The 21480-nt window shown below is 39.9% G+C and overlaps 1 protein-coding gene across 1 annotated transcript in view; it reads left to right on the forward strand.

Moving 5' to 3' along the window:
• The window catches only part of DSE (dermatan sulfate epimerase), a 69137-nt gene extending 63284 nt beyond the window's left edge, over positions 1 to 5853 (forward strand). Inside the window, 2 exon segments of the mRNA XM_047763077.1 lie at positions 681 to 888; positions 3189 to 5853. Coding sequence (XP_047619033.1) covers positions 681 to 888; positions 3189 to 4944 — 1964 coding nt within the window. The 3' untranslated portion in view covers positions 4945 to 5853.
• Positions 5854 to 21480: the final 15627 nt, after the last annotated feature.

Genomic DNA, 21480 nt, shown 5'->3' on the forward strand with positions numbered 1-21480 from the left:
TGATTATTCCTGCTGACCCAAAGTTTTCTCCCATCCTTCTTTTTCAAGAATGCCTGGAGCATATCCAGCCTTACCTGCTTTTGTTTTTCTGACCCATTCCAGTGTGATCTTTGCATTTTCTCTCTTTTCTTCACCTTCTAATAGTGTATCCTGACAGGAGCTTCTCTGGGAATTGTTGTTTCCTTCCTGTAGAAACTCAGTTTCTCCTCTAAATTGTATAACTTCTGGATTGGATACCAAATTGAAGCACCTTATGTCATTGTCTGCCCTGGAACGAGGGATGAACTGGGGGAAAGCTAGCACTCATTGCAGATTCAGGGACACCCACTACAGGTTAGAGAGCCCATTGATCTATGCAGTTTCAATTGCATATAACACGCACATTGGAAAATGAGAAAGGTGGGCAGTGTGTGTAAGCATTAATAGTTGTTTCCATTACCAATGACAAGTTGCCACATAAGCCATGCAGACTTGCGCACAAGGTTTGTAGAAGACACTTAGAAGGACTCTAACTTAATTGATCAGAGGTAGAGCATGGGCATCATGGTTTTGTTCCTTATTTTTATTCAAGAAACACAATTGATCCTAATTTGCCACTAGGATGGAAAATCATTGTTAAGACCTTTATGGAAGTATATAATTTTAGACCGATCTTAATTCTGTCAAACTTCTTTCTGCAGGGTTTCAAAGAACTGTGGCTATTGCAGACTCAAATTACAACTGGTTTTATGGTCCAGAAAGCCAATTAGTATTCCTGGATAAGTTTGTCATGCGTAATGGCAGTGGGAACTGGTTGGCTGACCAAATCAGAAGGAACCGTGTGCTGGAAGGCCCAGGAACGCCGTCCAAAGGGCAGCGCTGGTGTACCCTTCACACAGAATTTCTCTGGTACGATAGCTACACTGTATTGGCTTTAATGAGAAGTTGTACCCAGGGGGACAGTGTGCTCGATTTTAAAAAGAAAAACTAAAGTCCTCTGTAACCCTTTCTTCATTCCACCAGCGTACCCCCAGCTTCAATTCAGGTCATACCACAGTTTGGAAACTCTGTTTGACACATTTCCTTCCATTTCAGATCTAATTACTGTTTGTAGTTTTTGCTTTTCTTACATTATAGGTGTCCTAGGCTCATGATCTTTCATAGATAGGCATATTTTCATTTACATCATTTTCAAAATCCTGTAAAGAGAAAACATGAAATTTAGACTGGGCTATTGCGATAATCACACCAAAAAAAAAAAAAAAAAGTAGCAAAGTATTTAGTTTTGTTTTGGTAAATGGAGCATTATAATCTTCTAATAGCAAAGCTGTTACTAAATTTTCAAAACTATTTAAAAGTGTTTGACAATATTTGACAGTTTTACTTTGATAATAAAAGAACCATGTAATTTTTTTGCCTTAATCTTTTAAGCCTAGAAGGAGAAGCCAGGGTCTCTCCTTTTTAAAGTACTGCCAGATACATTGTTGGCATCCAATAAATTAAAATAAAAATTACAGGGAACTGGTTAATCATTAATCCCTAATGTCTTTTCAAGCTACTGAAATTTGCATTCAACTCCAAAGTAACCTTCTGTGGTTTGATTGCTTCTTTTCATTTTTTAAAACAATTTAAACAATTAAGAGGAAAAAAAAATTCATTAAGTAGTAACTGTCACAGTTTAGCCTGCCATTTTAAAAACTCTTTTCTCAGGTGAACTACCTAAAATAATATGGTACCATTCCTGACTCCTTTTAGAGGTATAAAATAATTACTTAATAGTGTTTTAACTTACCCATAAATAAACAACCAAGAGAATTCCATAAACCTGACTGTAAGCGTCAGATTAATGCTAAGTCTATTGTGGTTCAGAATCTGCCTTTATGGGAATATGAAAACTGGCCAAAACATAGAGAAGGATGGTCAGTTCAGCTTATATTTGGATTTGTTAAATCACAATAATGAAGCCAACATTATATGGGACCAAAGTAGAGACACAATTTCTGATGTCCTGAAACTGAGACTTGGGAATGACAGATGAAACAGCCCAAATCAAATATCAGTAAGATCAACTTGAGCATAGGTGACTTTAGAAAAGTATCTAAGAGCGGATGTCAGTCTACCTTTCTTCCCTTGAGCAGCAAATCATTGAACCTGTCAAGGCTCTTGTCTCAAATCGCCAAAAGAGAATAGTCATCTTCCTTATTATTTTCAGAAATTTTCTGAATCAAAACCTGTGTTCTAATCACTGTGAAAGTTTAATGTTAATTATATTACTTTGATAATGCATAGTTTTCATAAAATAAGAAATTTATTGTCATAAAACCATGAAACCATTACACAGTTCCCACTGTGGCACAGAGGGTTAAGAATCCCTACGGAGGCTCTGGTTCAATCCCTGACCTGGTGCAGAGAGTTAAAGGGTCCAACTTTGCAACAGCTGAGGCAAAAGTCGACGCTGCGGCTTAGAGTCAATCCCTGGCCTGGGAACTTTCACGTGCCATGGATGTGGCCATTAAAAAAAAAAAACAAAAAAAACAAAAAACAAAAAAACATGAAATCATCTGTAGATTAAAAAAAACAAAACCTTTGGACCTGGGTGAGGAAGTGGTAGGCACAACCATAAATCTTCCATTATTTCCTGAATTTCATCCATTTTTATTCTTAGCAGGGGTGTTGATGATACATTTTACCCAATATGTGAAATTAATTCTATTTAAAATTTTTTTTTGGAGAGAAGGGTAGTCTACCAAACTTTTCAATAATGTAAGTTGTTTGCAGAGTAATACTTCATACTATTCAGGGACTGTTAGAGTCTAAATCCTAACATGCTATTTCCTACAATAGGAGCCCCTCCACTAGTGCTTGGAATGAGCTGCTTAATTCTCTGAGCCCCAGTCACTTGGCTGGCAGCTCTGAAATCGCAAAGTGAAGAGAGAGTTCATGTAGTGATTATCAGCAGCCGTTGTTTCAGACTCAAACCCTTCACTGTTGTAAAAATACACTCCTCTCCCATTCACCAGGGACATTCCCCTACATGCTGATTAAATATGGGGGTTTTCAGAAATGTCCCTAATACAGCAGCCGGGGCTCTGGGTAGTGTTTGTATGTTGGCTCCTGCAACCATGTTACCCCTCGACTTCTCAGTTGTGATGTGTTCCTTTCATGTCTATCAGAAAACCATTGAATTTTTGAAAATTAATTCTTTTCAGGTATGATGCCAGCTTGAAATCTGTTCCCCCTCCAGATTTTGGCATCCCGACGTTGCATTATTTTGAAGACTGGGGTGTTGTGACTTATGGGAGTGCGCTGCCTGCAGAAATCAATAGATCTTTCCTTTCCTTCAAGTCCGGAAAACTTGGGGGCCGTGCAATATATGACATTGTCCACAGAAACAAATACAAAGACTGGATCAAAGGCTGGAGAAATTTTAATGCAGGGCACGAACATCCTGATCAAAACTCGTTTACTTTTGCCCCCAATGGCGTGCCTTTCATTACCGAGGCTCTCTATGGGCCAAAGTACACCTTCTTCAACAACGTGTTGATGTTTTCCCCAGCTGTGTCCAAGAGCTGCTTTTCTCCCTGGGAGGGTCAGGTCACAGAAGATTGCTCATCAAAATGGTCTAAATACAAGCACGACCTGGCAGCTAGCTGTCAAGGGAGAGTGGTTGCAGCCGGGGAGAAAAACGGGGTGGTTTTCATCCGAGGAGAGGGTGTGGGCGCTTATAACCCCCAGCTCAATCTGAAGAAGGTTCAGAGGAACCTGATCCTCCTGCACCCACAGCTCCTCCTCCTTGTGGATCAGATACACCTGGGAGAGGACAGCCCCTTGGAGACAGCAGCAAGCTTCTTCCACAATGTGGATTTTCCCTTCGAGGAGACGGTGGTAGATGGGGTCCATGGGGCTTTCATCAGGCAGCGAGATGGTGTCTATAAAATGTACTGGATGGATGACACTGGCTACAGTGAGAAAGGAACATTTTCTTCAGTGACGTACCCTCGGGGCTATCCCTACAACGGGACAAATTATGTGAATGTCACCATGCACCTCCGAAGTCCCATCACCAGGGCAGCTTACCTCTTCATAGGGCCATCCGTAGATGTTCAGAGCTTCAGCATCCACGGAGACGCCCAGCAGCTGGATGTTTTCATAGCCACCAGTGAACATGCCTATGCCGCATACTTGTGGACAGGTGAGACCACTGGACAGTCAGCTTTTGCACAGGTCATCGCCGACCGTCAGAAAATTCTCTTTGACCGGAGTTCAGCCATCAAGAGCACCATTGTCCCTGAAGTGAAGGACTATGCTGCTATCGTGGAACAGAACGTGCAGCATTTTAAGCCTGTGTTCCAGCTGCTGGAAAAGCAGATCCTATCTCGAGTCCAGAACACAGCTAGCTTTAGGAAGACAGCTGAGCGTCTGCTTAGATTTTCAGACAAGAGGCAGACTGAGGAGGCCATCGACAGGATTTTTGCCATCTCGCAGCAGCAGCAGCAAAGCAAGTCTAAGAAGAACCGAAGGGTCAGCAAACGCTACAAATTTGTGGATGCTGTTCCCGATATTTTTGCACAGATTGAAGTCAATGAAAAAAAGATTCGACAGAAAGCCCAGATTTTGGCACAGAAAGAACTGCCCATAGATGAAGATGAAGAAATGAAAGACCTTTTAGATTTTGCGGATGTAACATATGAGAAACACCAAAATGGTGATGCGCTGAAAGGCCAGTTTGGACAGGCTCGAATGGTGACAACTACTCACAGCAGAGCCCCGGTCCTGTCTGCTTCGTATACCAAGCTGTTCCTGATTCTGAACATTGCTATTTTCTTCGTCATGTTGGCAATGCAACTGACTTATTTCCAGAGGGCCCAGAGCCTACACGGCCAAAGATGTCTTTATGCAGTCCTTCTCATAGATAGCTGTATTTTATTATGGTTGTACTCTTCTTGTTCCCAATCACAGTGTTAGCACTGAAGCTATAAATTGCTTGATTGTTTTGTGGTCACAAATCTATGCAAAAAAAAAAAAAAAAAGAATGATTTCCCTAGTTTGTTATTGGATTTGTTTTTTTCAGATCCTTTTAATAAGAAAGCAGGAACATGGAGAAATCAGTGTCGGTACAGGCAAAGAATTTATCAAAGGAGTAAGAGTAGCTTGGTTGTCACATGGTGTTTCTGGAAGTGTTTGGCTTGGCTAATGGAGCAGTCCATATAATACTACTCTTAAAAGAACAAAAAGTCTCATTTTAAGTAATATTTCTTCTTAAGAGAAAAAGACTTAGATAGAATTGGATTTTATTAATATTAATTTAATGCTATTAGCAATCTCCAGATACTGTTTTATGGAAAGACCAAAGTACACAATTCTGAGTAATACAGAAGAAATTTTAAATGGTGTAGTCATGTTGAAAATAAATGTTGATGAGCCCTGGTATGGTGGTGTCAGCTTCCTTGGAGAGTAGTTCATTAGTCAAGTGAATAATAATATCTGCATATTGGATTGCTATTCAGGTAACATAGTAAAATGACGCCAGAAGATTGTTAAAAACTTGAGATATATTTCCAGTAGAGAACATATATCTCTGAATGAATATTTCCTTGATGATGTTGGTTTCTGCACATACATAATTGACTGCCTTTATGCATCCATTTGTTATTCAATAAGTATGACAATTACAGGTAACTTAATTTTCTATTTCTTTCTGTGGAAAACTGTTGCAGACCTAATGCCTAACTTTAAAACAAAATATTTTCTATCCTGACCATTGATTTAAATACCAAAGAAGATGGGGAAGCTGAAGTTTGGATATGATTCTTATGTTTTTTATTAGAAAACTGTCTTCAAGTTTATTTTACTAAATAAACATAATAATTATGATTTTTCTACAGTGTCTTCTTTCTTCCGTCACATTCAACATGGATTCAGTGATTTTGAAATCTTTGAGGAAAAAAAAGTTTATTTTTAAACAAAGTAATATTTTAATTGAAAAAGTATTTTCTTGGCCTCTTTACCTTTTTGTTGTTTAAGCATATTTTAAATACTTCAAACAAAACTTCTGATATTTAAGTAATACCAAACTTCTAAAAACATAAAATTTTCAGATTAATTTTCAGTTAAGTCCTCAAGAGGTAATAGCAGCACAGACTGCTAGAAAAACACATTCCACAAGTTTGATGCTTCAGCCTAAGAAGATGATATACTTTAAAGGATTTTAAGAGTGAATTATCTTACATTTAACATATTTGAGTCTGACATATTTCTTCCTTGGAAACAGAAGGTATGTTGGCTCAAGTTTACAGTAAGAACACATCCACTGATTTATGAGTTTAAGGTAATAATGGCAATCTTTTGCTTGTCCTTTTAGTTCACAGAAATGCTGATAAGTAACAGAAAATAAGAACTGGGAGAAACTTATGAACCTCTTTTTGCGGTTGTAATTTTGAACCTTCTTACAGAAAGAAAACACAAGTCTGTCTGACTCTTCACTGGGCTTCACTCATTCTACTGGGAATCTAGAAAATGACTTCTGAGGAAGTTTTCTTTTCTTTTTTTTCTTTCACAGAAGATGTCTCTGGGGAGGATGTCATTACACACTGTTTAAAAGAATAATGTTTTCAAAAGAATAATGCTTCCGTTTGTCCTGCATGGATGCTGTTTCGGGGCTTTAAACTTGCTTTATGTGACAGATTCTCCGTTTACTTAACCTCATCCGACATTCCTCTCTTCTACTCTTTCTCGTTCAAAAAAGGATGAATTGTCTGAAGTGATCAAAAGCAAATTTTGAAAAAAAAAAAAGGTAAATTGCTTTGTGAGATTACCAAGCAAACCTGATCTCAGACCCTGCAACTCAGACACGCTTTCTCATAGAGATGAAAATTGCCAATGAGTTCCAAGTCCAGCTTTCCTTTTGTGTTCACTGAGTTAGGCAGACAATAAATTAGTCCTCAGAGCACGATCTGTGATAACACAGTAACTCATTTTTAAAGTAATTTTAAAACAATAGTCATTACCTATCTTTAAAACAAAATTAGGTAAAGGTTTTCCTTCTAATGAGCCTTGTATTTATTCCAATTGAAAAGAAATTTCCACAGCCAGTGGCTGAAACAGGTTAAAAAAAAATGCAAAGACAAATCATAGCTCTTCATAAGAGACATGTTTTATATCAGGGATGGGACGTGTTTGAATAAAACTAAAGAACTCTTTGTATCTTCATGAAAAGCAAGCCATGTTAAGTCTCTCTTGAAACTGAGTAATTAGTTATGGAATCTGTTTCAGGGCTGCTCTCTGTGAAAGGAGTGTTTCAGATTCATTGGATAATATGGGAGCTGGGAGACTGGCAGGATTTTTAGTCCTTGTCTTTAGGAAAATTAGAGAATTATTAGTACACAGGCCTTGTCCGTGCATGGATGAAGCATATTTCCTGAACCATAACTGACTAGTTTTTTTTTTTTTTTTTTTTTTAGGGCTGCACCCGTGGCACATGGAGGTTCCCTTCAGGCTAGGAGTGGAATCGGAGCTGCAGTCTGGCCTAAGCCACAGCCATGGCAATGCCAGATCTGAGCCCATGCCTGTGACCTACACCACAGCTCATGGCAATGCTGGAGCCTTAACCCACTGAGCAAGGCCAGGGATCAAACCCACATCCTCGTGGATGCTAGTCAGATACTTTTCCGCTGAGCCATGACAGGAACTCCTGACTAGCTTCTTAACAGCCATGATAGAGGAGACCTCTCATCAGCTGAGAGAAGAGTATTTTGAGTTCATTGTTATATAACTGTTAATAAAGTCAAATGGAAGACATTCTCTGATTTTGTAATTGTTAGTCTATTATATCACCTAGAATATTGACTTTAATTCTTCCACAAAGATTTTAGTCATAATTTTGAAGACTAAATATTCCTTGGTTACTACTTCCAAGGAAGACAAATATTCCAAGTTTACTAGTAAATAGTTTTAGCAAGATACTATGCACTCTGAATAATATTTTAAGAATAAAACTTTGTGTTGTAATTGAATGTTTTTAAAAACTTCTTGATAGGTCACAAACCACCACAAAGGCATTGGAAATTTCTCCAAAATTTTTAAGAGAAAGCAAATTATAAAATGTTAGATTTGTAAGTTAAAACATAAATTAATGTTTTTCCTTAGAAATAGGAAGCAGTATTGAACTGGACACTTTTGAGATTTAAAGGAGAAGCAAAAACCAGATCCCAAGACTGTTTTAGGGAAACTAGGACATACCGTAACCTATATGATAGTCATAGACTGATTCAGGAAATAAAAGGAGTCAGGATATGTACGAAAGTCTGACTTGAAGTTTAGTGCTACAAATGAACTTGAGATGATCTGATTAAGCCCCCAGAATCCACTGGTGAGGAAACAAAGTCTATTATTTCCTTAATTCCTGTAATTACTTCATTTCTGTTGGCAAAGCCCACTGGCTTGATTTTTCCTCTTTATTTTCATGTTGAGAAAAGTCAGTTTCTGTGGCTTATTGAGCTTACTGTCCAAGATGAACTATTTTTCCAGCAGTGTTTCAGCTAGATCTATGCTTTATGCTATGTGACATCAGTGAAACACTGACACATTTTCAGGAAATGACTGAGAGAAATCATGCATTCCAATACATGGTCCAAATATGTGGTTTGTGGTTGTCTACTTTAATAGGTTTAAACTCTTTTAAACAAGATACAGTTACCGTGTGAAGAATCAAAGTCAACGAAGTGACATTATGACTTTCCTCTTCTTTTTCTTGGCTGTGCAGTTTCTCTTTGTTGGTGTTGGGGGGCGGGGGTTCTTTTTTGTTTGTGTTTGTTTTTGTATAAGTTATCAACATACATGATTGGAAGAGTAAAATTATTTTTAAAATATCTACCTGGGAGTTCCCATCGTGGTGCAGTGGAAACAAATCCAACTAGGAACCATGAGATTTCAGGTTCAATCCCTAGCCTCACTCAGTGGGTTGAGGATTCGGTGTTGCTGTGAGCTGTGGTGTAGGTGGCGGATGCAGCTAGGATCTGGCTTTGCTGTGGCTCTGGCATATGCCAGCAGCAACAGCTCTAATTAGACCCCTAGCCTGGGAAATTCCATATGCTGCAGGTACGGACCTAAAAAGACAAAATAAAATAAAATAAAATAAAATGTAAAATAAAATAAAATCTCTACTCTAAGATTCATGCTTCCCAGAAGTAATCAATTGCTGACTATCTCAGCTGTTGGGTCCATTATGCCTTTATTTATGTTACGATCTGAAACTTTCTACCAATGAAAAGACAATTTAGCTCTTTTATCTATCTCCCCCTTTCAGTCTTGTTTCATTCACCCCCATCCTTCTAACATAGCTATCATGATTTTTGGCTAAATCAGTATTCAATATTTTTATGTTAAAACTATGACTCAAATCTTGGACATGAAGAGTATTCTAACGCCTCCTTTCATATACAACTTTGGTTTCCCCAGAGTTAAAGAGTTAGTGATTTTTTTTTTTTTAACTTCCTTAGTTGTTAAGCAACCTCATTTTATTTCCAAACTTTCCAGCATAAGCATGAATCTCTGTTCTGTGTAATTGGTAGTTCTTTTTGTTTTTTGTCTTTTTAGGGCCCCACCTGCCACATATGGAAGTTCCCAGGCTATGGGTTCAGTTGGCCTACATCACAGCCACAGCAGTACTAGATCCAAGCCTCTGTCTGTGACCTATACCACAGCCTACACCACAGCTGGCCTACATCACAGCCACAGCAACACCAGATCCAAGCCTCCGTCTGTGACCTATATACCACAGCTGACAGCAGTGCCAGATCCTTAACCCACTGAGCGAGGCCAGGGATCAAACCTGTATCCTCATGGATACTAGTCGGGTTGGTTACCGCTGACCCATGACAGGAACTCCTGGGAGTTCTTTTTGTTCTGGGGACCCTCCTTGCATGGTGGGTGTCTTCAAGTCGCCTCTCTCCATCATTCTGAGAATCCTCTATGCCTCTTTTCCGTGTAAATCTTTTGTTTCCTGGACCCTATGCTTTCCCTTTTTCTTCATTAACGTCTTGTTTTGCTGGAGCATGTCCTCCTTGAGATTCTCCAGAAAGGATGCTCAGGGAGTAATATTTTGCCTCCTTTCATTTCCAAAAATATTGCTAAATCCCTCCTTTACTTGATTGATCACTTTGGCAACAATTCTATCTGGAAAAACTTTTCTTTGGAGTTGTGAAGGCATGCCTCCACAACTTGACTTTCCAATTTCTAGTATAGCCTTTGAGAAGTCTGTTACTGAATTTTATCTTGGACATAATTTTAACCTCCCTGGTTAGTTGATTGGAGGGATGCTGGAGTAGGGGGTTGCTTAAGAGGCCTCAAAGTGTGTTCTCAAAGTCAAGGGGAGGAAGGGACTGGAGGTCTCGCTGTTTGGAGAGTTGACACTCATCTAGTCTCTGATTACAGTGCCTCCACTTGGTTGCTCTGTGTCTTTAAACCAGAATCCCTCTTCTCAGTCTCTTCATGGAGTCAAAACCTAATCATCTTCTGGAGCCCAAGTGAACTCTGCCTGCTGTGGTTCCATTTTCCACCCAGTGCATCCCCACTCTTGGAGGCACCTGCTGCCAATTGTTGAGCATCCTTGCAGTTCTGCTAAGTGAACTGGCTTGTTTCTGTCAACTCCAATCCCATTTTCTTGCTGTCTTGGATTTCAGCCTTCTGCTTAGTTACCGTTCATTCATCTTTTCTCAGCTTCCATGTTCTTGTTCTAGTCTCCATTCATTCATTCTGCAGATTTTTTGAGGACCTACTATGTGTGAGGCACTGCTCTAGTGCTTAGAATACTACCTTAGCAAATAAAATAAGGATCCTTCTTTATTGGTGCTTATATTCTAGGGATGGATGTGGCAAATTAGCCTAATTCATAAGCCAATTATATAATCTATTAAAAGATAGATAATGCTATGAGGGGAGGGAAAGGCCAGACAAGAAGATTGAGAAGGGGTGGGTGTAATTTTAAATAAAGTGGTCAGAATAGGCCCTATTGATGTCTCCATTCCCATTCTCTTTTTCATTAAAAAAAATCCTTTCACAGTCAATTTAGTGGAGTTTCTGGAAGAATCAGATATGAATTGGTATCTTGAATCCCATACGTTTAACTGGAAGCCCCACATCTCTTTTGAGGTGAGTTGACAAATAATAGTGACAATAACGTGTTTATTGAATACCTCCTATGTGCCAAGTACTGTTTTAGGGCTGGAGATTTGGTAGAGAACAACAAAGAAATAAAACCTGGCCCTCATTGTAATTTATTTTCTGATATGAGTGAGTGGGTGAGCAGGAGGGGAAAAGAGCAACAACCACAACAAAAACAGTCTGTTAAGTAGTGGTAAGTATTGTGGGGAATCAAGCCAGGGAGGGGATGTAAAATGATGGTGAGTTGATATTACTCTATAAAAAGTGGTTTCAGATGTGATGACCTATGGGCTGGAATTTGAAAGGAAGGAGGGCATGGACCATAGGGACCTCTAGGAGAAGAGCATTCTAGGCAGAACAGCAGTTACAAAGGCCCTGAGGTCAATATGTGTTTGCTGTGTTTCAGGAATAGGAAGTCAGTGTGGCTGGAGCAGATGGGACCAGGGGAGAATGGTGGGGAGCAAGATTTGATTAGATCAGTCCTCCTACGTCATAGTAGACTTGGATTTTGAGGTGGAAAGTCACCGGAGGAATGGAGTTGAAATTAACTGACATGTGGCCACTTGAAGGAGGAACAAGAAAGGAGAGGTGAGTCCAGGAGCTTGTATCCTTTCTAAACATCCAACTGGAGAAGTAAAGCCTTGGGTCCAGGAATGGGCTGTAGCTGAAGTTGTAATTCTTGATGATTTCTTCAAGGTTAAATGGAAAATAACCAGCTGGTTAAGAGGAGAAGTATGTCCTGGGTAAATGGAATAGCATAAAGAAACAAAAGTATGAAAAAGCAGGTCTGGCTTGAGAGTTCATCCCGGCTGGTGTGGTTGGCTCACAGGGCATGCAGTGGGGAGTGGCGGAAGATGAAAATGGAAAGGAAAGCAGTGAGGAAGCATAGCATACAGGACTGTGTAGAACATGCTAAGGAACTTGAACTTTGTTCTGCTGTGAGGGCTTCTCATTTTCTTTTATGCTTCAGCCTAATTGAGGGACACAACAAATGCCCATGACAAGACAGCATGGTGTGGTTTTCATCAAGTGGGGTATGTGGATGAGGGGCAAAAAGGACTTGCGTGAGGGGAGGTCAAGGTGTTGCATATCCCAGTTCTAAAAAGTCCTTGAGATGGTGCGAATACACTCTCATTTCCCAAACTTTTGTTCTCGGACAGGGTTTCCTGCTCATGGGCAATCACCACAAGCAATGGGGTGCCACAGAAGGATTTCCTTTTTGAGTAATCAGACTTGCATTTTAGAAAGACAACTTTAGCTTCAACAAAGAGGATGGACCCAGCAGGGAAAATATTGGGAGGCTATTTCCATTGTCTAGGTGGAAGATAATCAGCTCCCTGGACTAAGTCTGCAGAGGGACTATCTAAGGCCCAGCTTCTAGGCAAAACATGTGACCAAAAGAATGTATATTTTGTGGGAGACCTGGTCAAAAGATGAGGACTCAAGGGTCCTCAGGATGTGTGTGTCCCATTTACCATGGAAGAGTAGGTTGCCTGCTATAACTCTGCCCCAATCACATGACTATCTCTTACTATCTTCCTACTATTTCTATCTGCAGCCTGCCTGTTCCAGGAACTTCACCTAGATTGGCGTGGCTGGAGTGTAAGGTGCGTAATGGAGGGTGGTAGGAAGGTAAACGGAGGGTGGGGTGGGTGGGAGGAGGTGTTCTTTTCTACCCCCTCCATTAATTAATTAATTAATTATTAATTAATTAATTTGAGTGTAGTTGATTTACAGTGTTGTATCAATTTCTGCTATACAGCTCAGTGACCCAGTCATACATAAATACATACTCTTTCGCAGTTCTCCAAAGAAAACATGAATGGCCAGCAGGCACATTAAAAAATGTTCAACATCATTAATTATTAGAGAAATGCAAATCAAAACTACAATCAGGTACCATCTCACACTGGTCAAGAGGGCCATCTTTAACAAGTCAACAAATAATAAATGCTGGAGAGGGTATGGAGTAAAGGGAACCTTTCTATACTGTTGGTGGGAGTATAAATTGGTACAACCACTATGGAAAGCAATATGGAGGTTCTTCAGAAAACTGCATATAGAACTTCCACATGACCCAGTAATTCCACTCCTGGGCATCTATCCATACACAACTACAATTCAAAAAGATACATGTTCATAGCAGCACTATTCACAATATCCAAGACATGAAAACAACCTAAATTTTCATCAACAGATGAATGGATTAAGAAGATGTGATACAGGAGATCCCACTGTGGCTCAATGGTTGATGAATCTGACTAGAAACCATGAGGTTGTGGGTTCAATTCCTGTCCTCATTCAGTGGGTTAAGGATCCGGTGTTGCTGTGAGCTGTGGTGTAGGTCGAAGACACAGCTCAGATCCTGTGTTGCTGTGGCTCTGGTGTAGGCCGGCGGCTACAGCTCCAATTAGACCCTTAGCCTGGGAACCTCCGTATGCCCTGGGTGTGGCCCTAGAAAAGATGGGAAAAAAAAAAAAGAAGAAGAAGATGTGGTACATATATACAACGGACTACTACTCAGCCATAAAAAGGACAAAATATTGCCATTTGCAGCAACATGGATGGGACTAGAGACTCTCATACTGGGTGAAATAAGTCAGAAAGAGAAAGACAAGTATCATATAATATCACTTATGTGTAATCTAAAATATGGTGCAAATGATCCTATCTACAAAACAGAAACAGATCCTGGACATGAAGAGCAGACTTATGGTTGCCAAGGGGGAGAGAAAAGGAAGTGGGATGGATGGGGAGTTTGGGGTTGGTAGATACAAACTAGTAAGTTTAGAATGGAGAAGCAATGGGGTGCTTCTTCACAGCACAGGGAACTTTTTTTTTTTTTTTTTTTAACTAGCACCAATTGTATGAGCATTTTAGTTAATCCAGACAGGGGGAATACCATCTAAACAGGAAAAGTGCTATTTCTTCTGCATGTCTTACTGGGAAGCCTTTTTTATAGAAGAATCATATGGTTTGAGTGGTGAGTCCCAAAGGAAACACCAGTGATTTGGGATGGGTCTTTGAGGCTTTGGTTTAAGGTAGGATTTCTTAAGGCAAGAGCTTCTAAAAACACTCAGTCAGCCCAGCACTTTCCAAATTAAACAGTGAAAAGTGATTTTAGTATACATTTAGGAAATATTTTCAAAAGAAAAAAGTTTTCAGTGGTTTTAGACACTTTTTTCTTTCAAAGAAATATGAATAACAGGGTATTGGAAATTTCTAAGGGGAACATCTTATTAATTTCCCCTACCTTCCATCCCCTCCCCCCATTTTTTTCAGCATTTGTTATTTACCACTTTTAAAATTGTGTCCTGGATGACAGACAACTGGTAAAATAAAAGTAATTCCCATTTAATATTTTCCTGTGCAGAAACTCTTGATTTCTTAGCTCCTTAACCCCACTCTGAGGAATTGCTTTTACTGACAGATGGATGGATCCATGCCATTTATTAGAGTTCTGAGGAAAATTCTTGAGCTTTTAATATATTTAAAGCTGTGTTCTTAATATAAAAAAGGATGGAAGAGAGGAAAAGGTGATTATTTGGAAAGATGAATTCACAGAACTTTTAATCAAAATTGAATATAAATTGCAATAACAAGTTAAAACTTTGCTGTAATCGAATAGCGCCCTTGGGGAGCTCACACTTAGGAGACATAAAAACCACTGCTCCATCTGACTACACCCTCAAAGGGCAGAGCTTATATATACATAGTGCTTGGCACACACATGATCACTCAAAAAGGACTTGATGACTTGACTGTCTGAATACATGAAAGGAGCACCAAAGACTATGGCCTCAAAAGGCCTTACCATATAGAGCTCCAGCTCTCACAATGTACCAACATGCTAAATCCCAGAGCTCTTTTAGCAGTGTCAACTCTGGGCCATGTGGTGGCCCTCAAAACTAAGTGTCCAGGACAGAGTGCAGGAGAAAGATGAGGTACCCATAGTGGTTTCTATAGGGCTGTTGCAGATCTGGTGCATCCAAGTGGGATAAAAAGCCCAGACACAAAGGCACAGCTTAAAATAACACATTGTTCGCGTGGGAACTTGTAAACCATCAGAAATCGACAGACTGTTGCCAGATCACAGGAATTGCCTGTGTTCACGACATTTTGCAATCCAGCAGGCCAGGCTATGCCAGCTCAGCTGATTGCCTCGAGAACTCAAGACAATGTGGTATGGGTAGCTTGGCTGGGAGGGTTGGTTATTCAGCTGGCTTTACAGCCACACCTACCCACGTGGAGAGTCACACCTTGGCATCAGGCTTCCTGAGAAAGACTCTGGCAAGGGGCATATCTCATATAAGTTATGGCATATTTTCTCTATTTCTAAATAGAGCATCTGTGTTACCTAGCGGATGTTTTAAGAGCCTTATAGACGATGAGAGGACCTTTGTGAATTCACTACTGAGGAGAGGTCCTTCCGTATTTAAAAAATAATTTCAATGCCAAAGGAAGAAGTAGGGAATGAAAGAGTATTTGATAGTCCTATAAATTAAATCTTGTTTTTTAAATAGGATATAAAAAGCCCATGCGTTAGGCTTATTTTATTAAATGTGCTAAGATTCTTGAAAACATTGCCTAGTCCTTGTTTATACTACTATTATGTTAAAGCATACCAGATGGCAATGATAATGACAGCCATATCTCTGAAACCTACAGAGCCCAAGAATTTTGCACATATCTGCATATCAATTCTATAAGGATGTAAAGGTGATACTAGCTATAGCACCATCTTATAAATTAGGAACCTAGGCCCAGAGAGGTTAAGAAATGTGACCAGAGACACACAGCCAGCAATTATGATGGGCTAGTGCATGAAGCTCAAAATAGAATGATGTCTTAATATTTGCCTTTAATTATTTGGAATGTTCAAAATGCCACTTTATAATCATTTAAACTATTGATATGAGCATAGTGATATTACAACTATTAAAAGTCTCCCTGAAAAATTTTACCTTTAATCCTGTGAAACTGAAAAGAACAAGCAATTTTTTCTCTGTCAAAGTAAGTTTTTTAAAAAATAAGATAGACTGAAGGACATCCCCATATTTTAGAAATTATTGCAACACCATCGTACTTTAGGATTCTGCAGAATGGCTTATAGAGAGTATAAGATATACCATCAGTGCAAAATTAGACTTCTGCTCTTTGTTTCTAGTCTTATCTTGCATTCAAATTGTGAGTTGTTTTGATTCTTTCACAGTAGAAGAGCTTCATACACATAAAAACAGACTATTTACTGATTACTAATTTATATCCATCTTTAATTTAGTATTGTTTTCTGGACCACACCATTAGTCATAGATCTTTGAGATTTTTCAGGTGGTTGAAATGAATGAAGTCATTGTAAAACTAGTATCATGCTTTCAGTTGGCCAGCTAATACTTTATATAAATAGCCACTTTATCGCCCTATCCTAGGGAAGACAAAGATTTGGCTGAAACAATTATTAATAGATATGGAGATGGAGAAGAGGCTACAAAGTATTTACAAACAACACATCTTTCAGACATTCAATTGTTTGTCATGCCTATTGAGTTTTAAGCCCCAGCAGTACATGGAAGAAAAAAAAATGGAATTTTGTCTTCTATTTTGGCTATTTAAAAAATTCTTTGTTTTTCACCTTGATTGAATTTGTCACTTCTTGGTTGGAAGTTTGTATTTTTGGAGATGATGACTATTTCTTTTCTTAGTAAGCTAGAATTGAGTCTTATAGGATATTAGAGTTGAAGGAGATCCTGGAGATGATCTAGTCCAACCCTCCCATTTTACAGTTGAGGAAACATCTCGTTTGACATTTCTTCACCTTAGTGCAGGGGAAGGCATCATCAATGCCTGTTTCGACTTTCCCACTGCCAGTTGGACCAACCCTAGGTTGGGGAATGAACAAGTTTACAATGCTGTCAATCTGGTTGTTGGATTATTCTTCCCCGAAATAATTTCAAGTGAGTTACAGACTTAAATGTTCGAATTACGCTTATTTCAATGAATGAAAATGGCTGATAGTTTGCTTCCTAAACATCTGATTCTTTTCTTTGGTTCTTGGTTAGGTGAGCAATCAAGTGTTAAAGCCCCACAGAGCACAATAGCCTATTAGGTGGTGAATTAGCGCCCTCTAGCACATTGCTGAGTCACCACTGTTAAAAATCTTCTAAAAGTGGAATTGTGAAATGAAAATGTTTAAGTTCTGTACTGGGTTCTTTATATAATCTTACTTTAATTTTTAACACAAAAACAGTATGACCTAGGTTGAAACACAAAGCAAATATGCAATGAGGTGAGGGCTACTTCAGATCTGAAAGGAGAGTTGTGGACTGGAAATGACTGACGTTATTAAAGGATATGGTGATGGATAAGATGTCCTGGAACTCTGGCAGCTCCCAGTTTAGTAGGGGATTAAAAAATCTAGAAGGGGATGTTGTAATAGACACACTGATTAAGAATTATTGCAGAAGTTCCCACTGCGGCTCAGTGGGTGAAGAACGATACTAGTATCCATGAAGATGCGGGTTGGATCCCTGGCTTCTCTCAGTGGGTTAAGTATCCAGTGTTGCCACAAACTGTAGCATAGGTCACAGACGTGGTTGGGATCCAGTGTCACTGTAGTTGTGGTGTAGGCTGGCAGCTGCAGCTTCGATTTGACCCCTCGCCTGGGAACTTCCACATGCCATAGGTACAGCCCTTAAAAAAAAAAAAAAATATATATATATATATATATATATATATATATATCAGAATGATAGATAGATAGATTAAATAGATAGATAGATAGAATAGATAGATTAGATAGATTAGATAGATTAGATAGATTAGATAGATTAAATAGATAGATAGATAGATAGATAGATAGATAGATAGATAGATAGATTAGATAGATTAGATGGATAGATAGGATGTCATTCAAGGCAGCATAAGAGCAAGTGAGAGGGCAGAGAATTGAAGAAAACTGTGGTGTATAAGTACAGGGATGTTGGGGGCTCAGTGCTATTGGAAACTGGGAATATTGGATGAAGTGGGCGACTATGGCTAGAGCAAGACTCAGAAGAGCTTCTGTGTCAACATAGGGAGTGAGGAACTTGCCCTTGACAACTGGGAGCATTGGGGGTTTTCAATAGGAAAATAACATAATTGGATTTCTTTTCTTGCCTTACAAGTTGAGATAATGTAACTTATTGTCAGAAAACTAGTGAAACAAACATACCTTGTGAAGCATACTCATAAAGCAAATGCTCCTGTTACTCTGAACCTGGTATAGAAAAATAACATTGTGAACACCCTACCCCACCCCTCTGCCCCAGTCCTAATCCCATTCAAGCCCCGAAGACAATAACCACTTTCCTTGTGATTTATAGTTACTTCTTTTTCTCTATAGTTTTGTCACATGTGTATACCATCAGAAAGTACAAAAAGTAGGAATTCCCGTCGTGGTGTAGTGGTTAACCAATCCGACTAGGAACCATGAGGTTGCAGGTTCGATCCCTGGCCTTGCTCAGTGGGTTAAGGATCTGGCGTTGCTGTGAGTTGTGGTGTAGGCCAGCGGCTATGGCTCTGATTCGACCCTAGCCTGGGAACCTCCATATGCCTCGGTTGTGGCCCAAGACATGGCAAAAAGACAAAAAGACAAAAAGACAAAAAAAAAGTACAAAAAGTAGTTTCCTCTGTTTCTGAACTTTTTTTTTTTTTTTTTTTGGTTGCACTGGCAGCATGAGGAAATTCCCAGGCTAGGGATTGAACCCATGATACAACTGCAGCCCAAGCCACAGCTGTGACAACACCATATCCTTAACCCACTCCACCACCAGGGAACTCCTGTTTCTGAACTTTGTATGAATGTAACCATACTGAATATATTTTGTGTTTGATTTCTGTTGCTTAACATGTTTTAAAGATTCATCATGGGGAGTTCCCGTCGTGGCGCAGTGGTTAACGGATCCGACTAATGAACCATGAGGTTGCGGGTTCGATCCCTGGCCTTGCTCAGTGGGTTAATGATCCGGCGTTGCCATGAGCTGTGGTGTAGGTCGCAGATGCGGCTCGGATCCCACGTTGCTGTGGCTCTGGAGTAGGCTGGCAGCTACAGCTCTGATTAGACCCCTAGCCTGGGAACCTCCATATGCTGTGGGAGCGGCCCAAGAAATGGCAAAAAAGACCAAAAAAAAAAAAAGATTCATCATGTTTATTGTCATTGTAGTAGTATTTATATACATTGCTCTATGGTGGTCTTTTATTTGAATATTTCATAGTTAATCTTGTCTGCTGTTGTTAGCTATTTGTTCATTGGTTTTGTTTTTGTTTTTTTAAACCAGTTTTTGCCTAATACAAACAGTACTGTGATGAGATTCCCCCCTCCCCCCAATTCACATGTGTGTACAGTTTCTAGAGTATATCCAGATTCATTTTCAGGAAGTTAACTCTGCTAAGACTTTGTGGCAGAAACTAGAGTGGGATGAGGTGACGAGGGCCTGTCCACTTTCAATGAAGGTGGTGTGGGTTAGTCTAAGCAATGGTCCTCAGGCAGAATGAAGCTGCACAGGAAGTGGAGTGGCACCTGCAGGAGATCCTGAGTTTTCTAGCTTGAAAAACTGATATCCCTAACTGATATCGAAATTCTGGAGGGGAAATAAGTTTTAGGGAAAAGGGGGTTCTATTTTTGAGTTTGCGGTGACTGCTGGACTTGTAAGTGGACATGTCCCCTAGACGATCACAAATGCAGATCTTGAACTTGGGAAAGAAGGGCAGGAAATGAAGACTTGGAAATTCTAACACAGTTGGTTGTCATTGTCCAGGGAAAGGAAAATAAGGATAATTGACAACAATTTTGAGCACTGACTATGTGCCAAGCACTGTTCTAGGAATGTTACATGTATCGCTTCGCTTTGTCTACACCATAACCCAATCAGGCAGATGATATTATTATATTCTCGTTTTATAGATGACAGAGAAGAGGCACAGAGAGGTCAGCTGGCTTTCCCGAGGTCACACATCTCGTCAGTGATGGCACCACGAGGAGATTCTTCAGGAAGTTTATGTGGAAAGACTGAACTTTAGTGAGTACCAATATTAATGGCTGGGAAGTGGCGGAGCCTGGGTAGGAGATTCAGGTGATGTCATAGAGTTAGGAGGAGAGCCAAGAAAGTGTAATTAACAGTTACACTTAAATGAACTTAAGGGTAGGACTGCAGGTGCCCAGTTCTGCTGGGGGAGGTCAAGTCATGTGTCAAAGTAGAGTCACAAATAGTCAAGCTCTGAGTCTAGGTATCAACAAAACCTATTCAGGCTTCGTTCCTTGCTTCCAAGAAAGGAAGTGAAACCTCTTTAAGGCATCTAATCATAAAACAGAGAAAAGGAGCTATTTCCCATTGGCTGCTGCCCACAGCTGAAGTACAAAGAAAATCCCTCCCTTAAGTGATTCAGTTACTGTGGGTGTGGGAAGTTGGAGAAATGGGAAAGGTAGTGGGGAAGCTGAGCAATAGGCACCAGACACCTCTTCTGAGTAAACGAACTGAGCTAAGCCGGAAGGAGGACAGGAGGAAACCATGGGAGAGTCTGCTCTGCCCAGACCTGCAGCTCCACCACCCTGCACTGTGGCTTGCTGACTCTGGTGACAGTGGGTGGCAGTGGGTGTCCAGGTGGCCTTGCAGCTGTAGCTGGGACCTGCCCCATGGCCTCGTCTTCTCCCTGGTGTTGCCTTGTTCCTGTCTGGTGAGACTTACCCACTGTTTGTCACAAGGTTGGCAATTCAAGATGCATTATATTATTCTGAGCTGGGTAGCACACCAGAGGGGCTCAAGCTCCAGGCTGAATAAAGCAGGTATGGTGCTGACTGCAGTAAGAGCAGAGACATCCATGTCTGCTTCTCATTTGTTCTTTCCTTGATTTACTCATTATTCCCACAAATATTTATTGAACAGCTGGTCCTATGCTAAGACCTGTGTAACCGGAAAGGGGTTACATTGATGGTCTTTACCTTCATAAAATGGATAATCCTAGGTGGGGAGATGAAAAAAACATAGTAAGCAGCAAAGAAAAGATTATAAAGTTGTCATATGTAATAAAGAAACTAAACATGAGGCTAAAAAATGTTGAGGGATGAGTGGGGGAACTGGCAAAATTCTGGTCATAGAAGAAGTTGTAGCCACTTCTCATGTTCAGTTCTCTTTGCATTCTTCTTCTTTCTCCTGTGGTTAGTTGGAGCCTTGTGACTAGTTCTGACCAGGTATTGGTTCCTGAAAAGAGTACTTTTGTAATTAAAATCATAGGGATTTTCTTTGTACTCCAGCTGTGGGCAGCAGCCAAAGGGAAATAACTAACTATTTTTCTACATTTTATTAT

This window comes from Phacochoerus africanus, chromosome 2, assembly GCF_016906955.1.
Source record: "Phacochoerus africanus isolate WHEZ1 chromosome 2, ROS_Pafr_v1, whole genome shotgun sequence".
Classification (NCBI taxonomy): domain Eukaryota; kingdom Metazoa; phylum Chordata; class Mammalia; order Artiodactyla; family Suidae; genus Phacochoerus; species Phacochoerus africanus.